The sequence below is a fragment of the Candida oxycetoniae genome, assembly GCF_023343755.2.
Source record: "Candida oxycetoniae strain CBS 10844 chromosome Unknown scaffold45, whole genome shotgun sequence".
NCBI lineage: Eukaryota > Fungi > Ascomycota > Pichiomycetes > Serinales > Debaryomycetaceae > Lodderomyces > Lodderomyces oxycetoniae.
Genome location: NW_026055412.1, coordinates 43,415 through 67,344, shown reverse-complemented (window position 1 = coordinate 67,344; position 23,930 = coordinate 43,415). Strand labels below are relative to the sequence as shown.

The 23,930-nt window shown below is 38.5% G+C and overlaps 11 protein-coding genes across 11 annotated transcripts; 5 read left to right on the top strand and 6 right to left on the bottom strand. All coding sequences in view use genetic code 12, as the record gives it.

Annotated features, from left to right (window-relative positions):
* Window positions 1-531: 531 nt before the first annotated feature.
* On the bottom strand, window positions 532-777 carry KGF56_002188 (uncharacterized protein; the record flags this gene model as incomplete). The annotated part of the gene is made up of 1 exon (XM_049323391.1): window positions 532-777. One exon carries the CDS (start codon window positions 775-777, stop codon window positions 532-534), a length of 246 nt encoding a protein of 81 aa, XP_049180768.1.
* A 76-nt stretch (window positions 778-853) lies between these two features.
* On the top strand, window positions 854-3,408 carry ZCF19 (Zcf19p; the record flags this gene model as incomplete). Its single annotated transcript, XM_049323390.1, has 2 exons — window positions 854-882; window positions 1,362-3,408. 2 exons carry the CDS (start codon window positions 854-856, stop codon window positions 3,406-3,408), a joined length of 2,076 nt encoding a protein of 691 aa, XP_049180767.1.
* A 59-nt stretch (window positions 3,409-3,467) lies between these two features.
* KGF56_002186 (uncharacterized protein) lies at window positions 3,468-5,462 on the bottom strand (the record flags this gene model as incomplete). The annotated part of the gene is made up of 1 exon (XM_049323389.1): window positions 3,468-5,462. The coding sequence occupies one exon, from the start codon at window positions 5,460-5,462 to the stop codon at window positions 3,468-3,470; it is 1,995 nt and encodes a 664-aa protein (XP_049180766.1).
* A 2,107-nt stretch (window positions 5,463-7,569) lies between these two features.
* Window positions 7,570-8,745, bottom strand: ARC40 (Arc40p; the record flags this gene model as incomplete). Its single annotated transcript, XM_049323388.1, has 1 exon — window positions 7,570-8,745. One exon carries the CDS (start codon window positions 8,743-8,745, stop codon window positions 7,570-7,572), a length of 1,176 nt encoding a protein of 391 aa, XP_049180765.1.
* A 518-nt stretch (window positions 8,746-9,263) lies between these two features.
* KGF56_002184 (uncharacterized protein) lies at window positions 9,264-10,100 on the bottom strand (the record flags this gene model as incomplete). Its single annotated transcript, XM_049323387.1, has 1 exon — window positions 9,264-10,100. One exon carries the CDS (start codon window positions 10,098-10,100, stop codon window positions 9,264-9,266), a length of 837 nt encoding a protein of 278 aa, XP_049180764.1.
* A 282-nt stretch (window positions 10,101-10,382) lies between these two features.
* On the top strand, window positions 10,383-10,817 carry DAD3 (Dad3p; the record flags this gene model as incomplete). Its single annotated transcript, XM_049323384.1, has 1 exon — window positions 10,383-10,817. The coding sequence occupies one exon, from the start codon at window positions 10,383-10,385 to the stop codon at window positions 10,815-10,817; it is 435 nt and encodes a 144-aa protein (XP_049180763.1).
* A 126-nt stretch (window positions 10,818-10,943) lies between these two features.
* On the bottom strand, window positions 10,944-13,182 carry KGF56_002182 (uncharacterized protein; the record flags this gene model as incomplete). The annotated part of the gene is made up of 2 exons (XM_049323383.1): window positions 10,944-12,076; window positions 12,477-13,182. The coding sequence occupies 2 exons, from the start codon at window positions 13,180-13,182 to the stop codon at window positions 10,944-10,946; spliced, it is 1,839 nt and encodes a 612-aa protein (XP_049180762.1).
* Window positions 13,183-13,828: 646 nt separating this feature from the next.
* Window positions 13,829-15,493, top strand: PGI1 (glucose-6-phosphate isomerase; the record flags this gene model as incomplete). Its single annotated transcript, XM_049323382.1, has 1 exon — window positions 13,829-15,493. The coding sequence occupies one exon, from the start codon at window positions 13,829-13,831 to the stop codon at window positions 15,491-15,493; it is 1,665 nt and encodes a 554-aa protein (XP_049180761.1).
* A 436-nt stretch (window positions 15,494-15,929) lies between these two features.
* KGF56_002180 (uncharacterized protein) lies at window positions 15,930-16,313 on the top strand (the record flags this gene model as incomplete). The annotated part of the gene is made up of 1 exon (XM_049323381.1): window positions 15,930-16,313. One exon carries the CDS (start codon window positions 15,930-15,932, stop codon window positions 16,311-16,313), a length of 384 nt encoding a protein of 127 aa, XP_049180760.1.
* Window positions 16,314-17,550: 1,237 nt separating this feature from the next.
* On the top strand, window positions 17,551-18,027 carry ARC15 (Arc15p; the record flags this gene model as incomplete). Its single annotated transcript, XM_049323380.1, has 1 exon — window positions 17,551-18,027. The coding sequence occupies one exon, from the start codon at window positions 17,551-17,553 to the stop codon at window positions 18,025-18,027; it is 477 nt and encodes a 158-aa protein (XP_049180759.1).
* Window positions 18,028-18,159: 132 nt separating this feature from the next.
* Window positions 18,160-21,081, bottom strand: KGF56_002178 (uncharacterized protein; the record flags this gene model as incomplete). Its single annotated transcript, XM_049323379.1, has 1 exon — window positions 18,160-21,081. One exon carries the CDS (start codon window positions 21,079-21,081, stop codon window positions 18,160-18,162), a length of 2,922 nt encoding a protein of 973 aa, XP_049180758.1.
* Between the last annotated feature and the right edge of the window lie 2,849 nt (window positions 21,082-23,930).

The following is a 23,930-nucleotide window of genomic DNA, read 5'->3' as shown; positions in this document are numbered from 1 at the left end:
GTGTTGATTCTGAGTCGTGTTGATTCTGAACTGTGCCAACTCGGAGTATGTGTTGGTTTGGTGCTGACTCCGAGTATGTGTTTACTCCAAGCTGTGTTGGTTTGGTGCTGACTCCAAATTGTGTTGATTCTGAATTGTTGATTCTGAGCTGTGCTGACTCTGATCTGTGTTTACTCCCAACTGTGTTTACTCCCAACTGTGTTTACTCCCAACTGTGTTTACTCCCAACTGTGTTTACTCCCAACTGTGTTTACTCCCAACTGTGTTTACTCCCAACTGTGTTTACTCCAATCTCTGTTGATTCTGAGCTGTGCTAACTCCGAGTATGTGTTGACTCCAAGTCGTGTTGGTTTGGTGTTGACTTCGAGTATGTGTTTACTCCCAACTGTGTTTACTCCCAACTGTGTTTGCTCCGAGCAGTGTTAATTCTGAGTCGTGTTGGCTTGGTGCTGACTCTGATCTGTGTTGATTTTGAGTCGTGTTGATTTTGAGTCGTGTTGATTCTGAGCTGTGCCAACTCCGAGTATGTGTTTACTCCATGCTGTGGTTACTCCGAGCTGTGCTGACTCTGATCTGTGCTGACTCTGATCCGTGTTCACTCCGAGTATGTGTTGGTCTGGTGCTGACTCTGATCTGTGCTGACTCTAATCTGTGCTGACTCTGATCTGTGCTGACTCTGATCTGTGTTGACTCTGAGCCGTGTTTACTCCGAGTATGTGTTGGTTTGGTGCTGACTCTGATCTGTGTCGATCCTGAGTCGTGTTGATTCTGAGTCATGTTTATTTTGATCTGTGTTGATCCTGAGTCGTGTTGATTCTGAGTCATGTTGATCCTGAGTCGCGTTAACTCCGAGATGTCGATTCTGAGCTGTGCCAATTCGGAGTATGTGTTGGTTTGGTGCTGACTGTGATCTGTGTTGACTCCGAGCTGTATGGACTTTTGTGAGTATATTGATTACAATGACATGGGGGTATATAAACTGTACCTCAATATGTCTAGACAGGTCTTTCTCAGCGGGTCTCCCTCGAGTTCCCTTGTCAATGGGTCTCTTTCCTTTCTTCCACCACCAGGGCATCACCTATATGAATTCCCCTACATCTAGAGGATCCACCACAGTCCAAAGATTAACCTAGCTCCTCATTTGGGGGAGGGGGGGGGTCCATATCAACCAAGTCGGATTTAAATCGTATGGACCTATATGTTTTTCCGAGGTCGTGTGAAACGCGCAAAACTTTGTTGGAACCAGTTCTTCGGCGGATACTCCTTTACTTGACACATAATCTCAAACTTAATTTATATTGAAAGATGCTGATGCTGAGCCTGAGGCTGATGCCAAAGCTGAGGCTGAGGCTGAGGCTGAGGCTGGTCACCGAAAACGGAGATTCGCCAGACTTGAAACAACCAAGAGATGTACTGTCTAATCTTCACGAGGAAACTAGCTCATCTTTAGACCAACCACCTACAAAAAGGAAAAGACAAGCCAAGAGTAGTAAATCAAACGATAATGTCAGTGTAACAAGGCGATTAGCACAAGCATCTCGTACTCTCAGGGCCTGTGATCTTTGTCGAAAACAAAAAACAAGATGCTTTCGATCTCCAGAAAATCCAAATGCGTGTCTACGCTGCCAATTTGTCCACAAGACCTGTTCCTTTGAAGTTGAAGCTGAAGTTGACGCTGAGAATGGGGAAATTGGCACTAATGTGAATAGTAGCACCAGCTCTCAGAAAAACAGGGAACATAAATTGGACTTGATATTGAGTGGAGTTTATAAACTCATTAGAATTGCCGAGAAAACCAACTTGGAAACCGTTGATACAGATGTGCACAATAGTGATACGCAGCTATTATTAGACGTTGCTAGTTCCATGCAGAGTGAAGGAGGCAGTGGTGGTGGTGAAGAGGAGGAGACAATTGTCAGCATTGATGACATAGATTCAAGTGCACCTAATTTCCAATCTGGTTCAACGACATCAATAACTTCACCATTTTCAATTCTTAAATACGCAACTTTGACTAAACCTGCTAGTTATCAACCTACTCCAATTATGAAATTATTCACGTTGTCGTCTCAACAACAATCTCAAGATAATCTAGTAGACTTGGGTATTTTAACAGAGCATGAAGCTATTGCATTAATGGATGATTTTAGGAGAAACTATGGTCGTTGGGTATCGTTCCCCATTAACTTGTCCACGCAAATACTCGTTTTGGATCTAAAGCAAAGGTCACCGCTATTGCTTGCTACTTGCTGCTGCCTCACTTTAAGGTACATTTCCCTTAACGATGAAGCAGCAGTTTGGAAATTTCACCAACTAAGTAAAATTTTGATCCGCCATTTGAATCAATCCTTATCAATGATTACTTGCTTTCTGAGTAGTGAATATGGCTTTGTTGAATTCTTACAAAGTTTAGTTGTGCTTAGTATTTATTCGACTTCCCTATCTGCCTTAGTGGCAAGCATCGCCAAAATCAAACATGATTCTGAACTCATGGAATTTAATTTAGATCCTTGGCAAATATCTAGTGTTGGTATTACTGCGTTTCTAACCAAGTCAACATTTCAGTTATTCCGTACAAGTGACGGAGCGAATGAGCAAACCAGGCAAAATAATGGTTCGTATGGCACCTTGACATTACTTCGAATCTACAATCATTTATGTCTAGTACACATTATCAATTCTGTATTTTCTGGGCGAATGGCAGTGGTAGATGATTCAAGGGTTAAGTATTGTAGCTCTGTATTGAGTTTATTTGATGCTACAAATTTCGATGGTAGAATGGTGGCAGAGATTTATATCTTATATTCAACTTATAGATACACCCAACTAGGCAATAATAATAGTGCATCAAGACCTTCTTCCCTTATAGAATCCGATTTTAACGATGTTTTAAAAGAGTTTCACCAGTGGCACCAAAATTGGGCGTACTTACTCCAGCAGCCAGCTTTGCAGTTTGTTGAGCTTACTTATAATTTTTGCTTAGTGTTGGTAAACTACGTACGTTTGTTTCAAAAAGTAATGATACCACATGAAGCACAAAAACAACTTGATCTTGATCCACAGTTAATGACCAATACCTTAATCCAAAGTAGTGCTCAAGAACTAACCAAAATGTGTGAATGTGCCGAAAATGTGGCTAATCACATGAATGCAATCATCAATGATCTGTACCTTGCTTACTTGTCTGATCAAGTACATTTTTGTTGCTATTTTAGTGGTATTTTTTTGATCAATATAGTCAAAGTCATGGATAAGAAGGAGGCTTTAGAAATGAAAAGAAGAAAACACAAGGCAGTAAACACCGTTAAGAATCTCATACGGCAGTTTAATAAAATAAGCATAAACAATGGAGAGGACATATTTTCAAAATACGCAGCGGGTCTACGTGAGTGTCTCATGGAAATATAGGTTTTACAACAAGTTATTCCAATTTATTTCACTTATTTGTTATCTATTTATTTATTTATTTATTTGAGATGCCCTTTGTAGTTTCCTTCCATATAGTCAATATGTACAAAAGCTCTTTCGACCATTGGCAAACTTTCAATGCTATACTGCAATGCCTCAGCGATATCATGACAATCTTTAAAACTAAGATTGAACTTATCATTAGCAAAAACTACATCGATTTCCACATTCAAGTTGTCCCCCACATGATACACTTTTAAAGCAGTTATTTGTTTGATTGGTTCGGCGAATCTAAGTGCCATATAAAGTATGATCTTGTAATCCAAAGGGTTGGCTACTGCGCCAGTCAAGTTGTTTATATGTTCAAAAGCGGTCTTTCCCCAGTTGACTACAATGTATGCTGATAATAGCAACCCGCCCAAGGGATCAAACCACCATATATTGCAAACGTGACCAAGCCACGGCATTGACAATGAGACTGTATTAAAAACAACGTCAGACATTGCATCCTGTGCCAATGCTTGCACGGAGGACGATTGACTTTTGGAACACCAAACCCAACATGCAAATTTAGAAACTATTGTAACGACCATGATTGCAATTGCATCGAGTCCGATTGTTGCTGGAACTTTTTGCTCCAAAGTACTGAAAACTAATCTCTTGAACGATTCTTGGCCAACTTGAAAAAAAGAAATGATTATGATTATTGAAAATATGAGAACGCCAAGTGGCTCTAGCCTTGATCTTCCAATTGGATATGAATGTTCTACCCTCCAGTCATTTTGACCAGCAAGCCTATGGACGATATAAATGATGAATGTTGACAAAAAGTCCAAGATAGAGTCAACCAACGATGCAGCAACCGATAAAGAACTGGTCAATAATGCTACTATAATTTTTCCAATCAACAAAATAATGTTGACGAGAAAATTCACCAAGATTGCTTTCAAAACTTGCAAACTATCCTCCTCCTGGTTAAAGCCTAAGAATTTTCCTCCGTCATTGTCTACGTTCCCAGGTACATCATAAAATCTTGAAAACTTTGATGCGGGTATATCACCGCCGATAGTCCGTTCCAAGTCCTGAGAAGTAGTAGAACGGTGCTCTGATTGCAACGTCTTGTTATTTGGACTTTCTTCATTTTGAAAATTTTTATAACCAGTTTTGGATTCAGTGCTGGTACGTTCACCTTCAGCACTATTTGGCTTGATGGTTTCGTCAATCTCCTCAATATTGTCCAAGGCGATTCTGCCGTTAGAGCTGTCATTGCCATAGTTACTTAGCATGTTATAATGAATCTTGCCAGCGTCTAGAAAATTATCAATCTCTTGAAATTTCGTAATCAAATAATTTTGCTCCTTATAGTATTTGCGAACCTTTCGGTTCTTGATTTTCTTAACATTGTCCTTGTAAAAAGCATACCAGTTGCAAAGAGGTTTGATACTTCCAATCAACTTTGACGGTCTGAGGTTATTAACGATATCAATAATACTCAATCGCCTAGGTTCGGCGGCAGAGCCGAATTCATTACCAAGAGAAGCCGAGCTTCCATCTTGTATGTGGAAAAGCGGCAGGCTTAATTGTGGTGAGCTTTTGTTGGCTGCTACATAAGCATCAAAAGGTGAATTTGGATTAGTTACCGAATGATGGCTGGATAACAACCTTTGAAAGAATGGCATCTCTGGGTTCATTTTCGAATAATCATTGACAGAAAAGGAGTATCGGCGTATGGGACACCCGAGTTCTTCAAAGTCTGTGAAGTCGGAGTAGCCTAAATTGCTCAAAGCGTTTCCCAGGGGACGTCGGCGTGCAATAAATGAGCTTGAAGGTCGAAATGGGGCAATACCAGCTCCAGCTCCAGCTGCAGAGTTTGTCGATGCAAGTGATGAAGACGAGTATTCAGAATGACGTAGTGGACTTGGTGAGCAATGCTTATTCTTTGAAGGTGGTGCATATTTCTTCCTTTCCAGCGATGATGATGATGATGATGATGACTCGTCGTGATTGGCAAGGAACAGCAGTGTCTCATCCTCTTTTTTAATTGTTGTAACCATCCTCTCACTCTGAACCTTAACAACAAGTGCAATTGTCCTTATCTATAAGCTTTTGTGTGGTATGCTATATGGTGCAATTGCTAAATAGTGTTTTAGTTATGTAGAATGAAATTTCCAATTAAAAAGAAAAAGTAAAAGCTCCAAGGTTAAATCTTGAGATCTTTTCTTTGAAATGAACAGGTATCGGATAATGTGTCACTAGTAGGTATGGACTTTCACCCCGATTGTGTCTCATTGTCAGCCTTTCTTGATGAACAGTCAATCTATTGTACAATTTTTATCATTTAAACTCATCTTAGCGCATATTCAATTTAGTTTTCTTTGTAATTCAATGCATTGTTAAGCAAGTCTAAAAAAGGGACTTGTGGCTAACACTATCGACACTATCGAGTAGAGCGAGATAGTGGAGCACACTAGTTACCACTGACAATCGACACTATAGAGCAGAGCGAGATAGTGGAGCACACTATGGGTGTTAATGAGTAGTGAAACACCTCAAGTGTGTCAATGACAGTCAGTGCTCGAGTAAGTCAATGACAGTCAGTGCTCGAGTAAGTCAATGACAGTCAGTGCTCGAGTAAGTCAATGATAGTCAGTGCTCGAGTAAGTCAATGATAGTCAGTGCTCGAGTAAGTCAATGACAGTCAGTGCTCGTCAGTGCTCGAGTAAGTCGATGACAGTCAGTGCTCCACCATCTCGCTTTCCTCCATAGTGTCAAGTAATGGCAATTGAGACAATTACATGTAAACAATTTGACATCATTGTCAAAATGGTAGAACGGTATCTACATTTGATCAAATCGTGGTGGAACAAGACCCAGAGATGTAACTGTAGGAGTTGCGCCGCAATCAGATATAGGTTGTACTTTCCTAAAACGTAGGTTGCACTTGCCTCTAACGAAGGAGTTGCACCAACCTCGAACGTAGAGATTACTATTTATTCTACTTACAAACTGGTTTTAGCTTTCTTTCTGAAAGATGCCATTGATCGACACTATCGAGCGGAGCGAGATAGTTGAGCACACTGAATACACCGACACTATTGACACTACACTATCGAGTGAAGCGAGTAAATATTGGCTCTCGTAGTTGTAACAAGGTGCAAAGTGGAGCACTATCAAGCGACACTATAGACACTATCGAGCAAAGCGAGATAGTGGAGCACACTGCTTGATAGTGGCACCTCCAAAAGTGAAACACCTCCTGAATTAAAAACTTACCCGGCTATTGGAAATGGAAATTTTTTTCAAACTTTTCTTCTCATTGAAAAAAAAAAAAACTTTCACATTTATACCCATTACTTCTCTTTCTTTCTAGTTACAGTACTATACTATGGCTTAATTGATCAAGTCACAATGATATAAAGTCAAATTATATTTTGACTTTATCATTTTGATTTAATTGGTATGTTAATTCATTTCCGAGCACGTATGCTTTGACCCTTCCTGCTTCCCTGCTTCATCAAAAAAGCACTCTTCCGTCTCACCAACATGATTAAATTCAATGATATAACTTTTTTTGAACTGAGGATGTACATGCAGGACATATCGTTAAGGAATTCTTCGTTTATGATTGTGTTTCAGAAGAAGAGGTGGTTTTTATTGATGAGGTGGTTGCCCAAGTAATATACTAACGATTTTGCCAGTATGTAATACACGTTGGAGAAGTTGCATTTGCTTCTATCGTTTTCTTTTCTCTCTTGCAAAATGATGAATATGTTCCTACATTTTTCTGTCCGGTGAATATTCGTGATCCAATGGATATCAATACATGCATCACCATCTGATTTTTGTTGCATTTAGAGAGGAACACAATTTCTATATTGACAGGCTGGTTTACTAACGGTTTAGAAAGGTATGTTCAAAACCAATATCCCTTAATTTCATTATGATGAAAAAAAATATATTATCAGTTCTGCTTCTGAACCAAAAACAAGCTGAAGATACTCAATTTACCAAGCTCATTAACTTTCCTGATATAATGAAAATAAGGACAATAGAGGAAAATGTCTCTTTTTTTAAAAAAAAAAACAACTGAATAACTAACTAACATTATTTAAAGGATTTATCTTTTTAGTTTAGCATAAGTAAATTTTTGTTTAATAAATTTTATACATTGAATATAACTACTTTTCCATCTATTCCAGATGTAGATACTTGGCCATTGGCAAAGTTCTTGATACTGACGATTGTATTTTGATGAATGGTGCTCAATGCCTTTGCAGCTTTGCCAGTAGAACTTCCCATGCTTGGCTTGTTGACTCTACCTTTCAAATCCATTTGCTTGAACATGTTCAAAGCTTGGTGAGAAGTAATTTCCTGGTCATCGTCATCATTATCATCATTGTTGTTGTTATTACGATTTCTTGGTGTCTCTTTAGTTAAATCTTTCTGCTCTTCGATTTGGTATGCTTCTTGCCAGTTTGACTCATCACCCTTGAACACAACTAGATTACAGTTGAACCCTCCAACCACAATCGAGTTATCCGAGGCCCAAACAACCGATTCAAAGGGCAAATAGTTGGTTCTAACGTTCAAAATGGATCTGGGAGCTAAACCTTCGCCTTGAGGGTATACAACGCCGATTGAAGAGTCATGTGCTACCCATGCTAACGCATCGCCATTGGGACTAAATTTGACACCATGAATCCAAGCTAATGTTTCGTTAGTGAAATCACCACATAATGTTTGGAAAGGCAACTTTGTGCCCCATACACTTGGCTCGGGCTTATTGTCGATTCCCTTAATGTATCCACTGAACACTCTCACGTGTCCGTCAGTAGATCCACTAGCCAATAAAACCCCATTAGGGTGCCAGTCCAAAGTGGTGATTGTTGACTTGATGGGCTTTTTCAAATGTTTAGAAATCCACCAATCATTCTCAGCCTCGTAGTAACAAACGGCAATGATTCTGTCACTAGACCCAACTGCAAACTTTTGCCCATCGGGCGACCATCTACACACGGTGGCTGCTCTATTGATACGCAAAAGAACCAATGTCGGTTTAAATTCTCCATCACGAAATTCCCAAACAAGCGCATTTCTGTCCTGAGAACAAGTCAATACTCTCGACCCATCAGGAGAGATATCAACTGACGTCACCGTTTTGTCGTGATCTCTTAAATTCGCAACCAATTTGGGCTTGTCGCTAAGCCTAGCTGGATTAATCTTATAAATCTCAACCTCATTCTCTTTGGTCACCGCCAAGATCGTTCTATCCGGTGAGAAAACATGATCTTTGATGGGCAAATGACCCAATTGATAAATCGCTGATGCTTTAGTCATATATTACGAGCTTAGCAAGAAGTATTGGTAGTCAGGAGTTATCTCTCTACTGAACTTATGGTTCCTTGTAAAAGCCTATTAAACAAATTTTCAACTTTTCTGGTAAATATATTTTGTCGCGGCGGCAAGAATCGGATAAAGAGAAAAGAGAGAGAGGGAGAGGGAGAAGGAGAAGGAGAAGAAGATAGAGAGAAGGAGAAGGAGATAGAGAGAAGGAGAAGGAGATAGAGAGAAGGAGAAGGAGAGGGAGAAGGAGAAGGGGAAGGGGAGAGAGAGAGAGAGAGAGAGAGAGAGAGAGAGAGAGAGAGAGAGAGAGAGAGAGACTGAAAAAGTACCAAATTTCAATAACATTCAAACTAACTTGATACAACACTAAGTGTTTCTCCACTATTCTCGCTCTGCTCAATAGTGTCGATAGTGTCGCGATGGATATAACTTTTTTAAATAAGGAAAAACCGTTGCTGAGGTATGAGTGAGCAAATAAATATATTAGTCTTCGTGTAGTCTCTTGTGTAATATTACCCCAGTTTGTCCATTTCGTGCTCTTCATTCTGTTTTGCTTTCACAAATTCTCTTGTTTTAATCCAGTAATGTTGTATTTTTGGATTCTTTATCTTCATAACTTCGCCGTCCAATCTATCAACAATTGTTGCGAACAAATTACCCGTTTCTGGATTATACAAGATTCTCAACCAGTAAAAAATCAAAAATAAGGACAATTGGTACCCACTTGCATTTCGGAAAAACAATGTTCTCAATATCAAGTATGCTATCAAAACCAATTCATCGTATGCAATTATCGATGATAAGAGTGAAGCTTTTTTTTCAATTATTTCAATCTTTTTAAGCTTACCAATTTGCAACAAGCTTATTGCAAAGTATGGGATAACCTTGAAAACCGATTTGAATGTAAAACACCAAACAACAGCTAAAATGATGTACTGGAAGTTTTGATGGCTTAGCAAAGTTGCAATTGGGGGCAAAAAGTGTAAACCAAACTTGTGGCTAAAAGTAGCAGTCAATGCTATAATTGAGCCAATTAACGTCAATCGATATGCTATGGAGTTGATGTAGAAAACATTAGGCAACCAAAACACCTGAAATATAAATGTTATGGTACCAAAAACCAAGTTCAATGTATGACCAAGCAACCAAGCTCTATACTTGATAGCATGTCTATTAGGTGGTGCTCGAATCAATTTTTTTTTCATCCTATGTATACCTTCATTAGGTGTTTTATTCGTTGGCTTCGTCTTTGACAGAGATCCAGAGCTCTGGACCAACCCCGAACCCGGACCTGCCATTTCCTTGGAATCAACTTTTCCATCTTGCTGTGTTTCTACCATCGTAGACATTGCCAATTTCCAATTTCCAAATATCCAACTTGAACAAAATTACTTTATACCATATAGCAATTGTAAAGCGGAATTAAAATCAAAGATGGAATTTCGGTGATAAAAGGTTTTGTTTTTTATATGCAGTACTTCATCGGAATTTTTCAAAACTCGTTTAAGGAAAAATGCTTTAGGGTCAATTGATGTGGTGTTGGTGTGTAGTGTCTAGTGTCTAGTGTCTAGTGTCTAGTGTATAGTGTAGTGTATAGTGTGTGGTGTGTGTATAGTATACATTCATGAGCCATGTCAACAGACTCTAATTTGGAGAATTCTTTATTGGTAGACTACACGCGAGTGCCACAACTTACAGATTTGGAGTCTTCTGTGCTAACCGAGTATCAAAATATCAACACAAATCTTGTCAAGGTAAACCAGCTACTAAAATCATTCACCAACAAAAATGACGCAAATAATCATAGCATACGACTAATAAGGAACCTAAGGGAGTTGGAAACCAAGATACCGCTTATTTATACCTTTTTCAAAGGTGCTGTGTACAGTTTGTATGCCGAGGAGGATGAAGGTATTGTTGATGACGAATTGAAATCAGGTGGTGATGATGGTGATAATGAAGAAGGGAATGAACGGGAAAATGAAAATGACTCTGATGATATTGATGAGAAAGGTACGCACGAACTACTGAGTATTTCAGATGCAGAAGGGTTGGAACCAGAATAGGTGTATGGTAGAGGAGGAGTAGTGGAACCAGAATAGTATGGTAGAGGAGGAGTAGTGGAACCAGAATAGTATGGTCGAGGAGGAGTAGTGGAACCAGAATAGGTGTATGGTAGAGGAGGATTTTTGCTACACAATTCTATATACAGTGTCTCCATAATAAAGATCGATTTTCAAGACCTTAACCCCGCGGTTAATCAATAGATGATCAAAATCTATTGTGCCAACGTACTTTATCGTAGCCGTCTTTTCTCCTGACTTGTCACTTACCTTAGCTTCCCCCAGGAAATTCACTAAATAATCTCGGTTTTTGTTTATTTCAAAATCATTCGTGCCTCTTTTAACTTTGTGCACCTTGCCACTGGATTTTTCGTGTGTTTTTACGTTTGCGTTTGAGCTCTCAAGTTCATTCAAACCTATTCTTAGCGATGTAATTGAGTTTGCCGCTATTGAACTTATATTCAAGCACTTGACAGCCCATTTGAAGTTGACACTATTCTGGGGCTTGTTTGATCCTTGTTTTACATTTTGAGTGAATTCAAACTGCATGCCAGAAACACTGGGGTGTTTCACTTCCACCCATGTTTTGAAACAGTTGTCGCTGCCATTGTCGTTACTGTTTGCACTATCGACATTCAATGGGAGTCCAAATATTTCACGAACTTTCTTAACTGACGAAACTCTTTCTAAGAGGGCATAATTGACATGGTTTTCTCTGAAATCTCGCAAAAAGTCTTCAATATCGCCCTTCTTCAAATCCATGGGATCCTTACGACACAATTGGCCCATTTCGGTTAATAAATACTCATAGTATTGAGGATCAAGAAACTTTATTCCCTCGGGGAAACTGTACGACTTCCTGTACCATATATTTAAGTTAAACCAGAGCGGTACAAATATAGAACGTTCACGCTCACGTTGGTTTACCCCGGTTGACCCCATTTCATTCTCATCTCTCTGGAATTTAACGTATTGCACTATAATATATACTAGCATGCTCAAGGAAGACGAAGTTGCAATTAAAACCAAAATAGTCCGTAACGGTAGTCTTCTTGATTCCTTTATATAAGGACTATTTGTATTGACAGAGGAGAAGGTTTTGGCTTTGTCCAGTTGAATGGCATTTATTATTAATTGGTCATACTTGTTCTTTTCAATTTCCTTGTTGGAATCTCTCGAGGGGTGGTTGTTTGTGTAGTGTAGTCGATTTGTTCCTAGCACCGTTGGCAAAGTGGGAACACGGCACACTTTTCTACAAGGTCCTATCCTGTAAAGTCGACTCATGTTTGCAAAGTAACCGCCTCATTCAATATATGCCTTTACTTTTTATAGAAAATACAAAGATAAAACTATTTTCGCTATAAAATTATACAAAAAATGATGCGAATCTATCAATGGGGGGAGGCTCAATCAATGGGGAAAAAGAGTCTATCAATGGGCGGGAGAGAGTCTATCAATGGGGGGAGAGAGTCTATCAATGGGGGGAGAGAGCCTATCAATGGGAGAGGGTCGATCAATGAGAGGGCCTATCAATGAGAGGGCCTATCAATGGGAGAGGGCCTATCAATGGGAGAGAGTCTATCAATGAGTTTTATTTAGACCTTGGAAACTTTCATTCTTACTCTTCAAAGCTCGCCCAGTCTATCTTTTTTTTATCTAAACGTTCTAACATCTCTAGTAATTCTCTCTTTTTCCGTTCTTCTTCATCATGTGTTTTGTTGGCTATATTAATTGTTTTTTCAGTCTTTTCAGTTTTTTCAGTCTTTCGATTTTGTTTCCTTTTTTGTTTTGTAGCAAGTTGAATTCTGTCAGCTAAGGCTTTAGCGGCTTGAGTTGGTGGTCCTCGCTCATCTGCCTGTGGCTCATCTGCCTGCGACTCATCTGCTCGCCGCTTATCTACTCCTTCCTCTGCTGCCCCCTCTCCTCTCTTGTCCTTTACATTTTTCTTTTTACCTTTTCCATTTTTCAACCTCGTGTATTTTGAATCTGGAGACAAATGCAAATTAGAATGAAATCCATTTTTTTGACAATTAACCCCATTATGTCGATATTCAGACTCTTTTGCATTTGCTGAGGAGCTTGAATCGCTAATGTCTTTCCATTTGCTCTCCAAATGACCTTGTCTATCCTTATCCATTGCACCGACACCTTTCTCTCCTTTGAATTTGCTTAAACGTTCATTTCCACCTTTCTCTCCCTTGTATTTGCTAAACACTTCATTTCCACCTCCATTCTTGTCTATCCTATTGGCATTTCCACCTCCATTCTTGTCTATTCTATTGGCATTTCCACCTCCATTCTTGTCTATCCTATTGGCATCTTCCCCCCTCAGCTCATCGGCATCGGCCCATTTCGAAACCAACCCCATCAAATGCTACTTAGAGAAGAATAGAAAAGCAAAATCCAGAGCAAAATCCAGAGCAAGATCCAGAGCAAAATCTAGAGCAAATCCAGTAAAAAAAAAAATTAAATCATCTCTTCTCTCTTGAAAAACGAGATACGGGGGTTACACTTTGGGGGGTTAGAATCTGGGGAGAAACGGGTGATGGACTCCCACTTCCAGAACTTCTCTGACGGAGGGGAAAAAAGAAAGAAAAAAAAAAACCCCCCCAACTAGTTACTCATTTGCAAAGCAACAAAAGCCACTGATTAGTTCCTCCCTTATCGCATTGACATATAAGCCCAATGCTTCAAGAGAAGCTAAACATGAAATTGAAGCATTTCCCTATTTTTAAATTCTACATTTTACATTTTACATCGTAACAAAAGGACTAACAATTTCCGGGGATTCCTTTAAAGAAGAAAAAAGAATTCAAGCTTAATAATTTTTTCACTAAATTTGCTTTCCTTATAATAATTTTCTTGTATAGTAATGATAGTTAGTTATAGTTAGGCAATATATATATATATAGAGAGAGAAGGAATTTTTCAGTTATCGATTTAATTAATATACATTGAATTTTATACCAACACATAGGTTTTTGGGTTATTAAGAAGCAATTGGACTCTATAAAATGGCACCTACCACTTCGTTTAAATTGGCTACGGAATTACCAGCTTGGAAAGACTTGGAATCTCTCTATAATAAGGAAGGTAAGAATTTTAACCTTGTACAAGCATTCCAAAATGACCCAAAAAGATTTGATGAATTTTCAAAAATATTCACCAACTTTGACGGGTCAAAGATTCTTTATGATTTCTCCAAGAACTTGGTCAATAAGGATATCTTTGACAAGTTAATTGACTTGGCTAAACAAGCAAATGTTGAAAAATTGAGAGACGAAATGTTTGCCGGTGACCATATCAATACTACGGAAGATAGAGCTGTTTACCACGTGGCATTGAGAAACCGTGCTTTGAGAAAAATGCCTGTGGATGGAAAAGACACTTGTAAGGAAGTTGACGATGTCTTGCAACACATGAAGGAATTCTCTAATCAGGTGAGAGACGGTTCATGGAAAGGTTTTTCTGGCAAGGCAATCACCGATGTGGTTAATATCGGTATCGGCGGCTCCGATTTGGGTCCAGTAATGGTCACAGAGGCATTGAAAGCATACCACAAACCAGGTTTGAATGTACACTTTGTTTCAAACATTGACGGAACACACATTGCCGAAGTCTTGAGAGCGCTTAATGTAGAAACAACATTGTTCTTGATTGCTTCCAAAACCTTCACAACTGCAGAGACTATCACAAATGCCAACACGGCTAAAAATTGGTTTTTAAAACACTCAAATAACAATACCGATGCCATTGCCAAACATTTCGTTGCTTTGTCAACCAATGAGAAAGAAGTTGTTAATTTCGGTATCGATGCAAAGAATATGTTTGGATTTGAGAGTTGGGTTGGAGGACGTTACTCGGTTTGGTCTGCAATCGGTTTGTCAGTTGCAATCTACATTGGATTTGACAATTTTGAGAAATTTTTAAAAGGTGCAGAAGCTGTTGACCAACATTTCTTAACTACTCCATTGGAGAACAATATCCCGGTTATTGGTGGTTTGCTCTCTGTTTGGTACAACAATTTCTTTGACGCACAAACCCACTTGATTGCCCCATTTGATCAATATTTGCATAGATTCCCAGCATACTTGCAACAATTGTTTATGGAATCTAATGGTAAATCAGTCACAAGAGCCAATGTTTTCACAAATTACCAAACCGGTGCTGTTATCTTTGGTGAGCCAGCTACAAATGCTCAACACTCCTTCTTCCAATTACTTCACCAGGGAACAAAAGTCATTCCAGCTGATTTCATTTTAGCTGCTCAATCGCAAAATCCAATTGAGAACAACAAACACCAAAAAATGTTGGCTTCCAACTTTTTTGCTCAATCCGAAGCATTAATGGTTGGTAAAAACGAAGAGAAAGTTAAGGCTGAAGGTGCCACTGGAGGATTGGTTCCTCACAAGATCTTCAGCGGTAACAGACCAACAACATCAATCTTGGCACAGAAGATTACTCCTGCTACTTTGGGTGCTTTGATTGCATACTATGAGCATGTCACTTTCACCGAAGGAGCTGTTTGGAACATCAACTCATTCGACCAGTGGGGTGTTGAGTTGGGTAAAGTTTTAGCCAAGGCTATTGGTAAACAATTGGACGACAAAAAACCAGTTGAAGACCACGATCCTTCTACTAATAGTTTAATCAATACATTTAAGGAATGGGAAGAGTGACTAACCATGAAACTATAAAAAATAAAAAAGACCAAAAAACAGAAAAAGAATTATGAGTAGTAGGTCTCGCGCACTGGTTAATGGAAGGATCTTACAAGAAGGAGCAAGAAGAGCAAAAAAACACCGCTTTTTATTGATCTTTCTTCAATGAGCTGTTTGTAGAAACTACTGATGTAGAATTATAGCGTATGTAACCGAAAAACAGATTTTATGAAGAAAAGAAGAAGAAGAAGAAGAAGAAGAAGAAGATTCTTGTTGGTTTGATGGAACTTTTTCGGACCTTTTATTTTTTTCTTTATTTTTTTTTTTTTTTTGGCAAAGCGTAGAGATGCTATTGCCTTTTGAAGACAATACAACACTTGTGAGTTCACATTTGTCTTATTGACACTATTTGGAGTACTGCTCTGCTCTTCCTTACTTATCTCGACATCGCCTAATGTCAGTCTCAGAGCAGATTCCGCACGAGGATCTTGAAAACCCGCTACGTATAGTTCTTGTATTGGACATTCCCAATTCGAAAGAGTCAGAAATGGAAGAGCGTTTACTTGATGATCTTCAAACTTTTGACTCTGTTAATGAGTTTTTTGATGCTTTTGATGAGAAAGTGGCTATTCCCAATGAAGGACATATAAAGTATGAAGTGGGTAGTGATGGACTAGTCGTTATTATCGTTGACGGAAATGAGTTGAAAGACCGTGTCTTGGAGTTTATCGATGAATATGAGCAAGAGATGGGGAACAGTAACCATGATAAGGAGGAGGAGGAGGAGGAGGAGGAGAAGGAGGAGGATAGCTCTGGAAAGAAGAAACAAAAAAAATAAATGACATGAATGCATCTTGAAAAATACAGCGAGAAGTGCATGCCTTTCCAGTATAGTTTTGCAAGCGACACTATCGAGCAGAGCGAGATAGTGGAGCACACTAGCTGCCACCGACAATCAACTTTCCCGTGTGTTGTTGCTCCATTAACGAGCAGAGCGAGATAGTGGAGCATTACTTACCAGCAACACTGACTAGCGCATTAAGCTAGTCGACACTATTGAGCAGAGCGAGATAGTGGAGCAGTACCTACCAGCAACACTGACTAGCGCATTAAGCTAGTCGACACTATTAAGCAGAGCGAGATAGTGGAGCAGTACCTACCAGCAACACTGACTAGCGCATTAAGCTAGTCGACACTATTAAGCAGAGCGAGATAGTGGAGCAGTACCTACCAGCAACACTGACTAGCGCATTAAGCTAGTCGACACTATTAAGCAGAGCGAGATAGTGGAGCAGTACCTACCAGCAACACTGACTAGCGCATTAAGCTAGTCGACACTATTAAGCAGAGCGAGATAGTGGAGCAGTACCTACCAGCAACACTGACTAGCGCATTAAGCTAGTCGACACTATTAAGCAGAGCGAGATAGTGGAGATTTGTTTTTGGCGCTATATATTATATACCTCCTAAAGCTAGTGTGCTCCATTATCGAACAGGGCCATAAGCTACTCTAGTAGCTTATGGCTCTGCTAGTGGATAAAAAGAGAGGTGGAATCCAAACTGGGTAGTTAATACGGTTATATAGTCATTAAAACAATCTAGTATTTAATAAGCAATAGAACAATCTAGTATTTAATAAGCAATAGAAACCTTTTACTAATGATTGAGACATTAATATCAAATCTGGTCCCACACACGGGTTTGCTTGCTCCACTATCTCGCTCTGCTCGATAGTGTCGGTGGCAGATAGTGTAGCTTGAACAGTGTATGCCTTTTCAGTGTAGTTTTGCAAAATGAAGCCAAACTTTTATAGACCAGACTACATTATATGCACCTAAACTACAGTAATCCCTCTTATTACATCGTTACTGGTTATACAATTGCCTCTTGTAAAGCTATACAGAAAAGGCTTCATCTGTAAAGACCTACTTGATCTTGATAGATAGATATGTGTCACGTGATCGTAAGTCTCTAGTTATTTTTTATTTTTCCGGCACTGGTGGACCTTGAACGACGTAGAAGAGACAAGACAAGTAGACGGATATACAAGTATACGGCACACGATAGACGGAACAATGGCGTCGAGAGATTGGAGGTCCATAGATATAGATGCGTTAGAAACAGATGCACACCTTACAGAAGAAGATCTTAAGCCCGACTTACCTGTAACTCTGCAATCGGACATTTCAGCAGTAGCGCAAAAAGTTCGTACACAATTATCATCGGGGGAATTTCAACAAGCGCTTGAATTGGCCTTGGACAATGCTCCATATGTCTCCGATACACCACAGACCAAAGAAATACATTTGAAAACCGTTTTTGAAATTTTGTGCTCGATAAGGAATAATAACAATTTGTCTGATTTACCCAAATTTGTCAAGAATTTGAACCAGGAACAACAAGATACTTTGGTCAAGTATTTGTACAAGAACATGTCTACTGCTTATGGTCAGAAACAAGGTGGTTTACTATTGAATTGGTTTGAAAAGACAATTGAAGTTACCGGTGTTGGGTCAATTGCTAGATTTTTGACAGATAGGAGAACTGTATAGCTAACTGAGCCGAAAGGCAATTCTCAAGTAGTACTATATATAAGGCAGAGCGTTTGTAGGAAAAGAGCCATCTTATTAAAATTATATATATTGTATAGTTTATAGTCAATTGTTGCACCTTGCTATTAATTTCTAAGCTGACCTCAAGGGTGTTGACTTATTCGATTCAAAAGCATTCTTCTTCAATGGTGATGAGTTCTTACGCAGACCTCCATGAGATTTCTTCCCAATCTTCTTAGCCAGCAGAGTCGTCTTATTTGAAGGCTGTAAGATACCATTTTTTTTAGGGGTGTTGTACTTACTTGAGTTTTGAGAGGACACTTTTATTTTGCCATTAACGCTATTCTTTGTTCTCTGTTGCAGCGTGTTCTGGGTGGTAAATTTCGATGGAGTTGATAATGGAGTATTGACTTTGACCCCAACTCCTGAATTGAGATTTAGATTGTATGGTGAATTAGAACAGTTCGTCAAGAGTAGTGACTTAGTATTGTCTCCAGCGTGGAAGTGACGAGTCGTATGTTCCACTGCTGAGTCGTTATATATATCGTCTGTATTGAATCCGATTCCGGGTGATGTTAAATTACCAAAGGGGGATGATGTGTTGATATTTTCTTCGTTAGCTGCTGCTTCACTGGAAAAAGTTTGAAGTTTTTTGATCTCTGCATCTTTAGCTGCTATAGCTGAATCGTGTTCCTTTATCGTCTTTGTCAATTCGGTTTCGTGCCTTACATTTTGGTTCTGTATCTCTTGCTTCAATTGCTCTACAAGGGAGGACTTCTCATTAAGCGTTGTTTCCAACTTTGTCAAAGTTTGTTTTACCTTATCCAATTCTTTATCTGTTGATTCAAATCTTTGGTTCGCATTGGCAAGTGTTTCTTTAGTTGATGAAAGCTCCAGAGATAAAGCCAAATTCTGTTCAACATGCTTGGTCACTTCGTTTTCGTTTTCGGTTAACAGTGCCTGTAACTCGTCAATAGAGCTTGATAAATTTGAAAGCTCATTTTGTTGAAATTTGAGCTGAGTATCTCTTTCTTTAAGAGTTGTTTCAAGTTGATGATTGCGCTCATTTGAGCTCTTGAGTTTGAGTAAGATATCTGCATTTTCCAAAGTAATTTTATCTGATTTAGCGGAAAGGGTCTCCCAATTCTTCTGCAATTCGGTCAATTGTTTGAACGTCTCCTTCTCTTTTTCAACGAGTTGTTGATATTGTTTTTCTTTTTCCGCAAGTGCTACTTGGTGTGACTTTACGTCATTTGACATGGATTGCAACTTTACAATTTCTTCATTTCTTTGCTTTAAAAGTGAGTTTAAATTGTCTATTTCGTTATTTGCAATCTGGAGATTTGCAAAATCTTTCTCGTGCTTGGTCATTGTTTCTTGGTTAATTTGTTCAAGAGCCTCAATCTTTTTAACAAGAGTAGAATTTCCACTTTTCAAGTCTTCAATCTCTGTATTTTTTTCAAATAATTCATTTTGTTGAGTTTTGAGTTCATCTGCATACTTGTTAATGAAAGTTTCATTATTGGCGATTATCTGCTTATAGTTATTTGCCGTTTGCGTTAGATTTTCAATCTCAAGAATCAATTCTTTTTGCTCGAGCTTGCCTAATTCCACTTCTTTCTCAAAATGGGTCTTCAACTTATTGACTTGGCTCAATTTTTCATTGCTTTTCACCAATTCAGTATTAGAATAGTCCCTCTCTTTTTCAAGCTCATTAATGATTTCCTCGAATTCCTTAAGTTTACTTTCAAGGGTTTCGATGGCCTCTTTCAACTCTGAGTTTTCTTGGTCGACTTGCTCACACATTATAGCCTTTTCCTTAGAATCGTTTTCCAAAACCCGTAATTTATTATTCAAGTCTACAAAAGATTCAACCAAGTCACGAGTCTCATTTTTGAAAATGCCAATATCTGATTTTATGTTTTTAATTGATTCGAGATATTTTTCGTTTATTGGCGCCTTTTTTTTATTCAATTGTTCGACGAATTTGGTTGAGCTTAATCGAGCAGTTTTGGAAACAGGCTGCTTATTGATTCTAAACTTATGACCAATTCCACGGTTTAGAGGTAATGGTGAGGGTAAAGTTTTTCTAATGACTTTCTTAACGGGACTGTGACGACTTGAAGAAACAGTTGGTAACGAATAACTTGGTACTCTTTTAGGTCTTTTAGACAAGGTATTTGTATTTTGATGATCATTATTATCCATAAGGGTCTGGTGAGATAATTTGAAATTCTTTAAGGCGTCGGCCACATTTGTTAGGCTTGATTTGACTAAAGAAACGTCGCCGTAAGGGTCCAAATTTAAGACCAACTTTAAATCTTTATTTTTGAATATAAAGTTGGTAATCAGGTTATGAGATCTAACATCTCTTTGGTTATTGACCATAAGTTGAGTTATTGATGAGAAATTTGTATTTGCAAAAAAGTTTGAAGCTGCAGAGTCAGTTGCAGATGATTTTGGCATTTTTTCATTACCCATCAAATCAACAAGGGTAATTCTATGGTTTGGATAGTAAAAAGTGATAACAAGACAACTTCTAGAAGAGTTTTCATTGAACTGAGTGCACATTGACAATCTTTGTTTCAACAACAGCTTTATGATTTCCGGGTTGGCCCTGGTTCTTTTCAATTTAGTGTCGAAGCTTCTGGATACAGGTATTGCAATTCTTTTTGTTGACTCTGATTCAGATGAATCCAACAAATCAACGATATATTTGTTATTAGCCATCTCGAAGCAAGATATAAACCCGGTTTCCGAGTGTTGTTTCAATTGCGCTGCAACCAATTGTTTGAGCATTGTCGTTTTGCCGCTACCTGTAGGACCCATCAATACAATACAGCTATTTCTCGACTCTTTGAACAATTGCGAGTAATCAGTATCCAATTCCTGAAAAATATGGTGGAAATCAAACGTAGATTCCATAAACTCGATAGTTTGGGGAGATGTCACGGTAAAGCATCTACCGCCATTGCCATTACCATTACCATTACTATCACTACCATTACCGCCACTACCGCCGCCACTAACCTTCAAATACAACGGGATTGACATGACTCTTTACTGCTTCTACTCTACAAAAACACTAGAGTTTGATTCAATGTCAGATTTATCAAATGGTTCAAAATTCGAAACTGTAAACAAACAGCAGAAAAAAGTTTTTTTTTGTAAACAAAGGAAATGAATCCTTACATCAACTCTAACTACTGCGGTACTATCTCACTATCTCACTATCTCATTATCTCACTATCGAGCATAGCGAGATAGTGGAGCACACTAGCTGCCAGCACACTATGACTCTAGTCATTAGCTCTAACTACTGCGACACTATCGAGCAATACTGGCTGCCAGCACACTATGACTCTAGTCATTAGCTCTAACTACTGCGATACTAGCTACTGCGATACTAGCTACTGCGATACTATCGAGCATAGCGAGATAGTGGAGCACACTAGCTGCCAGCACACTATGACTCTAGTCATTAGCTCTAACTACTGCGACACTATCGAGCAATACTGGCTGCCAGCACACTATGACTCTAGTCATTAGCTCTAACTACTGCGATACTAGCTACTGCGATACTAGCTACTGCGATACTATCGAGCATAGCGAGATAGTGGAGCACACTAGCTGCCAGCACACTATGACTCTAGTCATTAGCTCTAACTACTGCGACACTATCGAGCAATACTGGCTGCCAGCACACTATGACTCTAGTCATTAGCTCTAACTACTGCGATACTAGCTACTGCGATACTAGCTACTGCGATACTATCGAGCACAGCGAGATAGTGGAGCAACACTGGCTATCAGCACACTATGACTCTAGTCATTAGCTCCAACTACTGCTATACTAACTACTGCGACACTATCTCACTATCTCGCTATGGTCGATAGTTGAGCACACTAGCTGCCAGCACACTATGACTCTAGTCATTAGCTCTATTGACATTAACTCTAACTACCACTACACAGTATTCATCCTTGTAAACACATTTATTCTTCTTCATATTGATGTGCTTATTCTTATTATAGTAATAAATATACAATCAGATTGCAATTTTTTTTTCTCCAATGATAAAAGTAAAGAAAGCCTCTCGAGGCCCGACAATATAGCTCTTTGGTAAGTATGTCATAGCCTTCCTTTTTATTTACTGGTCGCGTGCATCGCACGTGCCGTTACAATAATCACGTGTCATGTATAATCATGTAGTTTTATAAGATTATAGTAATAACACTCAAATTTATGTGCTTTTGACAAAAAAAAATTAATGAGCTTATCAATGAGCTTATGAATTATTAGGTCAGTAATGCCCTGTACGAGTTTATCCCCCACTCCTTCAACCAGTATACCATTTCAACTAATCAAAGACAATTAACTTGACTGTTTTCTTTTTTTTCTTTTCCAACAAGAAAAAAAGAAAAAAAAAAAGAACAAAACATCATTCAAATACCAATACACACACCATTACATACACCACATTACATACACCACATTACACATACCACATTAGGCACAACATACTAATATTCACAAAAACCCTATTCCTCTAGCAACTAATGCTTACTCGTATCATCCCATCCCATTTTCCTCATCCTCCTAATTCCTCATCCTCCTAATTCATTTCTCATCCTAATTCCTCATCCTCCTAATTCATTTCTCATCCTAATTCCTCATCCTCCTAATTCATTTCTCATCCTAATTCCTCATCCTCCTAATTCATTTCTCATCCTAATTCCTCATCCTCCTAATTCATTTCTCATCCTAATTCCTCATCCTCCTAATTCATTTCTAATCCTAATTCATTTTTAATCCTAATTCATTTCTAATCCTAATTCATTTTTAATCCTAATTCATTTCTAATCCTAATTCATTTTTAATCCTAATTCATTTCTAATCCTAATTCATTTTTAATCCTAATTCATTTCTAATCCTAATTCATTTTTAATCCTAATTCATTTCTAATCCTCCTTAAATTCAATCTCGGTCGTAAAACTATGAAACAAAAAATATTTATTATTCTCGTAAAGGAAAAAACTTGGTCTCAAAAATTACTACGATATAAAGTAACTCCCAATTAGGAAGTACTTTGTTACCTCTACCTTTTTGAAACTAGGCTCTACAACCTCTACCTCTTTAAGCAAGCTCTCCTTTAACCACTATAAGCTCTTCCCTACAACCACTACCTCCTTAAAACTAAGCTCTTCCCTACAACCTCTCGCTCCTTTTAAGTTACTACACACATAAGAATGGCCTAGATTTAGTCGATTGCTCAAAGAAGACTTCATTTGCTGTTTAGTAATAAAGTCGTGTACATTAATACTCTAACTCACAAGTCTCTCTATTTATTTTTTTATTTTTTTTTTTGTTACTTTTTTTTTTATTACTTTTTTCACTTTGTCTCCTATTTGGCCAACAACGGATTTGAAAATGGCGCACGCCTCCATCTCACCCATCAACTACAAACGCACATCGTTTCTCAAGTCGTGCGCCCCTCCGCCCCCTGTTGACAAAGTGAAAAAAAAAAATTGCATGCGTTTAGGCGATGAGTTAATAAGGCGATTGATCCGAACCACTCGCTGTAGAATTTGGACATGACGCTGACCTGTCACCTACGAAACGAAAAACGAAAAAGAAAAAGAAAAAAAAAATTTTGTCTTTTTCACTTTTGTAGAAAATTTTCAAAGACCATTGAAAAAGTTTTTATTAAATGTTTGTAGGTTCTTCTTTTTAAGTGTTCAACAATTTGTTCATTCAACAAACAACCCTTTTTTTTCTTTCCAGTTTTCACATCTTTGGAAAGAAATCTACTAGTGTTAAATAGAATAAGAGATTTCCCTCCCTCGTCTCCCCCACTCAAGAAGGAAAAGGAAAGATCGTAATCTATTTAGTCCACACTAGA